The 9,429-nt window shown below is 46.6% G+C and overlaps 1 protein-coding gene across 1 annotated transcript; it reads left to right on the forward strand.

Moving 5' to 3' along the window:
• The first annotated feature begins 1,661 nt into the window (after positions 1-1,661).
• Positions 1,662-9,068, forward strand: LAYN (layilin). Its single transcript, XM_062508687.1, has 8 exons — positions 1,662-1,728; positions 2,321-2,344; positions 3,677-3,974; positions 5,882-6,039; positions 6,927-6,965; positions 7,322-7,405; positions 7,736-7,838; positions 8,729-9,068. The coding sequence occupies exons 1-8, from the start codon at positions 1,662-1,664 to the stop codon at positions 9,066-9,068; spliced, it is 1,113 nt and encodes a 370-aa protein (XP_062364671.1).
• The last annotated feature ends 361 nt before the right edge of the window (positions 9,069-9,429 follow it).

Raw genomic sequence — 9,429 nt, forward strand, 5'->3', positions numbered from 1 at the left:
ATTATTACTTTATTATTACTTTATTATTATTACTACTATTACTACTACTGCAATAAAGACTCAATTTTATCCCCTACTATTATTACAAGATTTGGAAATTAAAAGCCTGCTGCTATTTTTCTACATTTTTCTCCTTTTTTTTTTTTTTCTGTCCATTTCCTATTTATTTCTCAACAATGGTCAAGAGAAGGAGATGGGAGCTTCACCCCTTTTCAGAGATTTTAATTTTGCTTTCATTCCGGCTGGGATTCAGAAAGGCAGGGAACAGAGTGGTTGTGGAGGTGTTTTTTATTTTTCTGGAAAAGCCAGGGAACAGCAGAGCCTGCTGCTGGGCTCGGAGCCAGCGGCTTTCCAACACTTCCCTCTGGAATTCCTGACTTCTGCCGGCCTGGAGCGAGCTCTTTGCAGGGCATTTGAAAGGATTCTCCTCTCTCTAAAACATCCGTTTCAGAAAAACCTTCTCCGCTTGACCTCCTCAAGGTTTTAACTCCTCTACGCAACCACTGATTTCCTATTTTTTAAAGCAGCGATCCCATTATTTTTTGGTTTTGTTTTCTGTCTGGATGGATTCACTTCGCTGCTCTGCTGCTTTTCCGCTACCTGGGGGAAAAAAAAAAAAAAAAAAAAAATCTCTTGGAGCCTGAGCCATAAAAGCCAGAACTGGGTGGGGAGAAAGTCCAGGAAACAGAGGCGGAGCAGCATCCCAGGAAAGCATCCCGTTTATCCGTGTGGGAATCAGAATTCCCGTGCTCTGTTCTCCCTCACCCAGGCGGTTCCCTCAGGAATTTTAGCATCACTCGCTAAAAACGCCGAGATTTTGGAGTCAACCCCAACTTCAAGTTGGGTTTGGCGATCCTTGCGGCGATCCCTTCCAGCTCAGAATGTCTGGATTTAGAAAAGCGGGATTGGGATGGCAGGCAGGAATCGGTAAAGCTCATCCTCCCGCTTCTTCACAGCCAATCCACATCTGGAAAAGCGACGGAAGAAACTTAAAAATGTTAAATATACAAAAATACAAAAAATATTAAATAAATAAAAAAATAAAAACCTCCAGCGTGGGGATGGATCCGCCCGTGGGTGGTTCCTGGTGGGCGGGGGATGGGATGGGATAAAGGGATGGGATGGGATGGGATGGGATGGGATGGGATGGGATGGGATGGGATGGGATGGGATGGGATGGGATGGGATGGGATGGGATGGGATGGGATGGGATAAAGGGATGGGATGGGATAAAGGGATGGGATGGGATAAAGGGATGGGATGGGATAAAGGGATGGGATGGGATGGGATGGGATGGGATGGGATGGGATAAAGGGATGGGATGGGATAAAGGGATGGGATGGGATGGGATGGGATGGGATAATGGGATGGGATGGGATAATGGGATGGGAGGGGATGGGGATAAAGGGATGGGATGGGAAGGGGAGGGGAGGGGATGGGGATATAAAAACGGGGATCAAGGGGGACGCGGGCACAGGGATGCGGGGCTGGGAGCGGCGGGCGGGGCAGAGCGCTCGGCCCCGGAGCGCTGCGGGGTGAGCGCTGAGCCGAGCCCGCCGGCCCCGGAGGAGGAGGAGAGGAGGAGGAGGAGGAGGAGGAGGAGGAGGAGGAGGAAGGGAAGGAAGGCAGGCAGGCAGGAAGGAGGAGCTGGCGGCGGAGCGATGCTGGCGGCAGCAGCGCTGTGCGCGGCCGCGCTGGGATGCGCGGCGGGGGCGCGGCTGCTCAGCGGTGAGAAGGGATCGGGATCGCTCGGGATCGCTCGGGATCGCTCGGGATCGCTCGGGATCGCTCGGAGATTGTGTGGGGACCCTCCCTGCCCCTCCTGCCCCGTCACCCTCGCCTCTGTCGCCGGGAGGGTCGGGGTGCGCGGGCGGATGTCGCGATATGGGCAGGGATGCTGTCGCTCGATGCTTCCCCCTCGGCAGAGGGGGAAGGCTGGGTTTGCTGTTTCCCAACTTTTCCAGCGGATTTTCCCCCTGGGGAGCTGGCTGGAGCCAGCGGGCAGATCCCGAGTGAGGAGATCAGGGGGAAGGAAACACAAGGAATCCTTTGAGCCTTGCTCAGAGCTGCACTTCGGTGTCCTGAGCTGCAGCCAGGAATCGGCTCCAATCCGCTTTTCCTTAGCTGAAAGTAATGGCGAGTTTGGCTCACGAGACAGAGACTTTCTTCCTTTTTTTTTTTTTTTTTTTAACGAGGAAAAAATGTGTTTTGTGTATCAGCAAAGAGGCCGAGTGCAGTTTTTGTGACACTGTTTCTAGAGAGCCGCAGGTTTTTAATGAAACTTTGCCGTCTGTGTTTTCCTTTTTGCCTCTCCCCGCAGCAGTGGATGTTTCCCTCAGGAGAGGTAAGGGGCTTTGTCTTCTTGAGTTCAAATTCCCAAGAGAAACACAGGCTGCGCTAGAAATGTATCTTTTAATAACGCTGTCGTAGTAAAAATCCTGCTCCTATTTTAATCCCTGTGTAAAATATTAGCAAACTCAATTTCTGGCTATTTAACTGATGAAAAATTCCAGTGTGAAAGGTGTTTAGAATCCCAATGCTACAGTGACCAAAGGATAAAAGGATAAAGCAAAGCCAGCAAATATCCCATGGCATAATAAACCCAGATCAGGTTTATAGCGACCTGTCTTGTATGATCCCATCGGTTCCAAGCACGCCACAAATGCTGCTGAATGTTTTCCTTCTGTAAAAACATGTAGGTTAGCAGATTGTGACTGCAGAAGAAATATTTACTGAGCAAAACAAAACTGTTTGTTTCCACAGTCTAAATATTGGGACTGCTCTGCTGAAAAAAACCAAAAAAAATCCAAAACACACAAGTGCATCATTTTGGATGATGTGTCTTTTCACTTTGATCTTCCCTCGGAACCAAAATAAGCTCTGCTGCTTCTGCGTGAGGCAGTCCTTGGCTTGTGGCAGCCTGAAAACAGAAATTGGTTACTCCCTGGGCAGGCAGAAACATTGCAGAGCACAGGGCAGGGCTGGAAATCGGGCTGTGGGAGCTGACCTTGTGATCCTCAGGACAGACACCGGGGTGTGAAAGAGTTTGAGGTTGGGTGTAAATGAGAAATTGTTCCTGTCAGGGTGGTGAGGCCCTGCCTGGCCAGAGAAGTTGTGGATGTCCCATCCCTGAAAGTGTCCAAGGCCAGGCTGGACGCCCCCGTGGGAGGTGTCCCCATGGCAGGGGTGGAACCAGATGGTTTTAAGGTTCTCTCCAACCCCAAATATTCTGGGATTCCGTGGCACCGCAATTCCATCAGACTATTGCATATACCCCAAAAGAGAAACTCCCGCTATCTCTGCTTGCATAAGGAAATCTCTAACTCTGACCATTTAACTCCTTAAAAATAATCATCCTTTCACAAATCCTCCTTGAGCCCTTGCAAGGGGTTTTTAACAGGTCGGTGCATCAGCTTGCTCTGGCACAGCGGGAGGAGCTGCCAGGATCTGCAAATCCCAGAAAAACGAGAGAGCTGAGAGGAGCAGGACGTGAAAGCAGCACCCTGAAGTGTGAGGCGCAGTGAGAAAAACCTGCAGATGCCATTTGCCAGCCCAGTAACACCAAGGGCTTTTACCTTGTGTTTTCCACGTCAACTCATCCAAACTGATGTTTTAGCCTTAATTTTGGTCCTGTTTAGCAACCGGTTGTTTTTTTTTTTTCCCTCCCTCCCCGCAGGGCAGACGGTTTGCAGGCGTGGGACGCAGAAACCCTGCTACAAAATCGTTTATTTCCACGATGCCTCCCGCAGGACCAGCTATGAAGAAGCTCACCTGGCCTGCAGAGCTGATGGGGGACATTTAGTGAGCATCGAGAGCCCGGCAGAGCAGAGACTGATTGAATCTTTTATCAGGAGCCTCCTGGCTTCCGATGGGGACTTCTGGATAGGGCTTAGGAGGAGGAAGGAGGAGGAGGACAACAGCACAGAGTGTCACAGCTTCTACTCCTGGTCAGATGGGAGCTCATCCAAATTTCGGTGGGTACCTGGGAGTGGCACTGGGGGGCTGGCAGTGCCTTCAGGAATTCGGGGTTTGTGATTTGTGTCCCTTCTGCACCCCTCCCATCCGGGTGCACGAATCGCCCTCCTGGTGTTCTCCGCACGAGTGTCTGCTTCGGGAGAAATCGGTGATTTTTGGGGGGGCTGAAAGGGGGAAAGGACAAGTGGTGCGGCCTTAAAAATCACTGATTAGAAAAATTCCTGCGCTGCAGATCCTCTCAAGTTTATACCTGATGTCCCAAAAAATAAAAAAAAATGTTATTCCTTTCCTTACTGAGGGAATAACACTTTTTTCCTGTGAGACACCAAAATATTAGAGCTGCAGGATCTATTGCAGACATTAAAAACCTCACAGCGCTTTTTAGATTTCTGCCTCCTTAAGGAACCCCAGGATTTGCTATAATTAAATCATAAAAGCAACAGCACGGACACCAATTTACATCCTTGTATCAGATTGTAAAAACACCTTGGAGTCGTGACCTTTTTTTTTCCTCTGGGAGCTTATAAAGCATTTCAGCCACTCAGAAATAAACAAATAAAATCCGGTTTTAGAATGATTTGATATCTTAAAGTGTCTCCCGTGGTTCAGAAATTGGGGGTGGATAAGGGGAATCTGCTGCTAAGAAACAGGCACAGCTTTCCTGCCTTCCATTGGTGAGACACAGTTATTTATGCTGAGTGATAGAACCAAGGAAAACACCAGGGGAGGAAGGAAGTGAGGGAGGAATAATAATAATAATAATAATAAAAATAATAAAAAATTAAAAAAAAAAATAGAACATTGGAATGGATGGAAAAACACTGCTCAAAATGGGTGTCCTCCCCTGCTGAATCCCTCAGGATATCTGGAATTATTTATGTCCTGTGGATCAGCTCGCAGCAAATTCTTGGCAGGCAGAACCTCGCTCGTTCCAGAAGCGATTGGCAAAATCAGGAGAATTTTAGAGGTGTTTTCTGAGTTACATAAAATATCTTCTCACTGACAGTGGTAACGCAGTGCTGCCTCCTTCCTGTGCGCTGCTTGGAAAAGTCTTACAGGTGTCTGGTGGGGAGGTTTACTCTTAGAAAAGAAAAAAAAAAAAAATTGAGGTTTATTCTTAGGGAAAAAAAAAAAAAAGTTGGGGTTAATTCTTAGAAAAGAAAAAAAAAAATATCTGCAAAGCTGTGTTGGTGCATTTCTGGTAGAGGAAGCCAGGCTCTGCTTCAGATTTTCCTTTTGTTTTTTTTTTTTTTTTTCATTAAATAGGTGCCAAAATTTTGCAGGCGCTGAGACCAAGAGAGCAAAAATGATTTTTGCACAGGCCTAAAATTGTGTGGAGAAACCTCTGCAAGGCTCAGTGAAAGCTCAGGAGAACTTGGACTTTCTCTACACAATTGCAGCTCATTTTGAGCTACTTTAATGTTCAAGAAAGTGTTACCTACAAGAAAATAGTGAATTCCAAACCCACATTGCTAAAGATGTACCCGGGGACCAGAATGGAATCCTCGTTTCTGGTTTATTCCACGGTCTCCATGTTCATTCCTCACATTGCCTAAAAAATCAATTTATTAAAAAAAATAAATTATAACAATCTGTTAATTGTAGTAGCTGAGACCTTTGGGTGATGCTGAGTGGGACAGGAAGGAGGGAAGGGTGAATGCGAGGAGCTCTTCGATATTTATCGAACACCTTGCGCGCCAAAAAATCGGAATTAAAGAACAAATAATTCCTTTTCATCCCTCCCATTTTCCCCAGTGGAAGCGCAGAGTGTGCCATAACCCCTTTAACTCTGCTTTATTTCCTATCCAAGCTGCTGGAAAGTGCACCCGAGGTGGTTTTTATTTTATTTTTGGGGTGTTTTTTTTATTTTTATTTTTTTTTTTTATTTTTTATTTTATTCCCCCAGGAACTGGTACGTGGACGAGCCGTCGTGCGGGGCCGAGGTGTGCGTGGTGCTCTACCACCAACCCTCTGCCCCTCCAGGAGTGGGGGGTCCTTACATGTTCCAGTGGAACGACGACAGATGCACCACGAAAAACAATTTCATCTGCAAATATCCCCTGGGTAAGGAGCCTGTGTGGGGTTTAAAACTCCAACCCCAGGGACAAGGAAGGAAGAAGTGAGGTGGTTGATGGGGAAAGCTGTTGGAACCCCGGAAACCGGGAATTTTAGAATTTTTTAGGGTTTTCCAGGAAAACGCGGCGGTTCCGAAGTTTAACGGTAGAACCGGGATCGCGGGGGCGTGGTGAGGATAGAAGTGAGAGATGTCACAAGGCGGGGAAGTTTTGAGTTTGAGGTTTTAATAGAGCGAGAGGCAGAGAGCAAGATGGAAGTTTCGTCCTTTTTCTTCACCTTCTTCTCCATGGGTTTGGGTGATTTTTATGTAATTGGATAGAAAATTCTACATTGCGGGTCCGGGGTGATTTGTTACTGGGTTAAAAGTAAAAATAATTGAGGTGTCTGTCCTTAATTGGACAATTTGGTCTTAAAAGGCCTTGTAGAGTGAGAGATATGTCTCATTTTTAGCTTGAGGTGCCGTAGAACTCACTCTAATATAGATAAGAATTAATAAATATCTGATTCCAAACAAGAAATACAGTCTCTCAAGCATTTAATCTCAACTCTGGCAAAAAAAAAAAAAAAAAAAAACAAAAAAAAAACAAAACGAAGATTAAAAAAAAGAAAAGGAAAAAGAAGATGAAATGCTACAGAAAGCCTTCCTCAGCCTCGCTGGTGGGACTGGGAGAACTTTAAATTTATGCAACAAATGGAGGAAAAAAATCCCAGCATGTCCTATCTGTACCTGGTTGTGGTTTACACAAATTCCCCGGGGGTTTTTATGAAGGGTTTGAGGTCACAGATTCAGGGAGAGCACTGAACAACCGTGCCCAGGTTGGAAATTTTCCTGCGTTTCACCCGTGAGGAAATTCTGCATTTCCCTTTTCTTTCAGAAAAGCCAACACAAGCTCCACTAGACAGCTCCCGAAGAGGTGAGTTGGACATATTTGCTTGGGATTTTTTTTTTAATTTAATAATAATTCCTGACTTGTCCTCTGGGACACTCAAAAAAAAAAAAAAAAAACAAAACAAAAAACAACCAAAAACACATCCAGAGCAAGAAACTCCCCTGCATTTTCCACTTCCCCCTGTGCTGTTCCATGCTGGGAAAATCCTGGTGCTGGTGATGCAGAATTTGGTGATGCTGCAAGGATTGAAGTACCAGAGTCCCAGTGCACCTCACGCATCTTTGCAGAACTTTATTATTTTTTATTATTCCATTATTTATTATTTTTTTTTAAAAAAAAACCCAACCATCTGCAGTATTAATGCAGCTGCTTCTTTCCAGCTGTGGCAACAGAGCCCTGGAAGCCAGAATTCCCAGAGGAACGCCGGAGGAAAGGTGCCAATGGAACAGCTGTGGGAGCCAAAGGTAAGATGTGCTCTCAAAACCTCATTTCAAGTGTTTGGCTCAAAATGTGGCAGACTCAATAGAGAAAACAGCCTCTGGAAAAATAAAATCCCAAAAAAAAAAAAAAAAACTTCCCTCAAGTTTTTTTCCCAGGACAAAATAAGGAGGTTGCTCTGGAGGTAAAAATGTTCAAAATCCGAAGGTGTGAGAAGTATTTTGGGTGTGAAAAAGCCACTTTGATCAAATCTCTGTCTGGGCGCTTCAACGGAGAAGGTTTTGTTTGTACATCTGTGATTAACTGTGAAAAACTCGTGATTTCTTCTTATGCCCCTGACTCATTTTTAGCCCCAGAACCTGCTCAGAGCCTTGCCTACATCCTGATTTCCATCATTCCTGTGCTGCTTCTCCTGCTGGCCATCACAAGCATCTCCTGTTTTTGGCTGTTTGTGAAGAGGTGAGTGGCATTTTTTGGGTTAGAAATGAACTCTGACACCTCGTTCTGTTTACAGCTCGTTTCACCCTCCTGTAGAAAAGCTCTGGACAGGAGAGTTTGCGGCCAAAGAAATGCTGGAAAAATGGTGTTGATGCTCCAGGCTGAGTTAATTGTGAAGTAAAATTCTAAGTAAATCACATTTTCTTGCATTCACAGACATAGCAGGCAGGAAATAATGTCACCAGGATTACGATTTCGATGTGTTAACCCTTAACTCTTAACCCTTAACTCTTCTACTTTTCTTATGGAAGCTTTGAATTATCAGAAATTCCCCTTCAATAGCAAAAAATGCAGCAGTGGAAACAAAAGGATAGCAATTTGGAGTAAATAATTTTTACCAATGTCTCCTCTCCTCTCCTCTCCTCTCCTCTCCTCTCCTCTCCTCTCCTCTCCTCTCCTCTCCTCTCCTCTCCTCTCCTCTCCTCTCCTCTCCTCTCCTCTCCTCTCCTCTCCTCTCCTCTCCTCTCCTCTCCTCTCCTCTCCTCTCCTCTCCTCTCCTCTCCTCTCCTCTCCTCTCCTCTCCTCTCCTCTCCTCTCCTCTCCTCTCCTCTCCTCTCCTCTCTCCTCTCTCCTCTCCTCTCCTCTCCCTGTGTGCACAGCAGCTCTGGGAGAGGGGACCACTGGCTGGGATTTTGGGATTGTCAGGAGGAGTTTTGCTGCCCCAGAGTGCCCCTGTCCTGTGGGAAATCCCTGTGGGATTTCCAGGAGTGCAGCCTGGAATCGGGAATGTCCTGAGCCCGGCTTTGCTCAAGGCTCACCACCAAACTGCTGCCAGAGCTGTGCTCTTGGTTTGTGCTTTCCTCTGCTCCAAAGCATTTCATGGCTCTTCCCTTTTTCCCTGCCCTCCTAAGGAGACAGGAGCTGGTGGACGCGACCCCAAAAAGTGACGGTGCCTGGCTGCCACACCCCAGGAGGGACAGCCCCGGGCTGGACATCTACAGGGTGATCAACAAGCAGTCCGAGGCTGACCTGGCTGGGGCCAGGCCTGGCACCAAGAATTCCTCCTTCCGTGCCCAGGAGGGGCTGGAGAGCCCCTGCAGGGACCCCCAGGACGCCTCCAGCCCTGCCTTGGTGACACTGGCCAGCACAGAGAGTGGCTTTGTCACCAATGACATCTACGAGCTCTGCGGGGACCGCGTGGGCAGGAGCAAGGAGTCCACCTGGGTGGACAATGAGATTTATGGATATTGAGGAAATGGACCCAAAACAAAAAAAAAACCCAAAAAAACCACTGGAATTTGGATTTTGAGTATTGACAGGAGCTGACTTGCCCTCTCTATGCACTTGTTTAGTAATGATTTAATGATGTGTGGTGTTTGTTCTGGTTTTGCATTGTCCCCCTATTCTTCTGTTTTCTGAAAGAATTGGGGTTTTTAAAGATCCGAACTGAAAAGAATGTACAGATCTTTGCACCAGGAATGGCTCGTTAATACCCTGGGCTCCTTTTTGTACCAAAGATATGCCTTGAAACTGAAGTTCAATCAAAATCCTTATTTATTTATAGACTTCCTCCTCCTCCAAGGTGCTAAAAGTCACCTGTAATGTGTGACGG

This window comes from Cinclus cinclus, chromosome 25, assembly GCF_963662255.1.
Source record: "Cinclus cinclus chromosome 25, bCinCin1.1, whole genome shotgun sequence".
Lineage (NCBI taxonomy): Eukaryota > Metazoa > Chordata > Aves > Passeriformes > Cinclidae > Cinclus > Cinclus cinclus.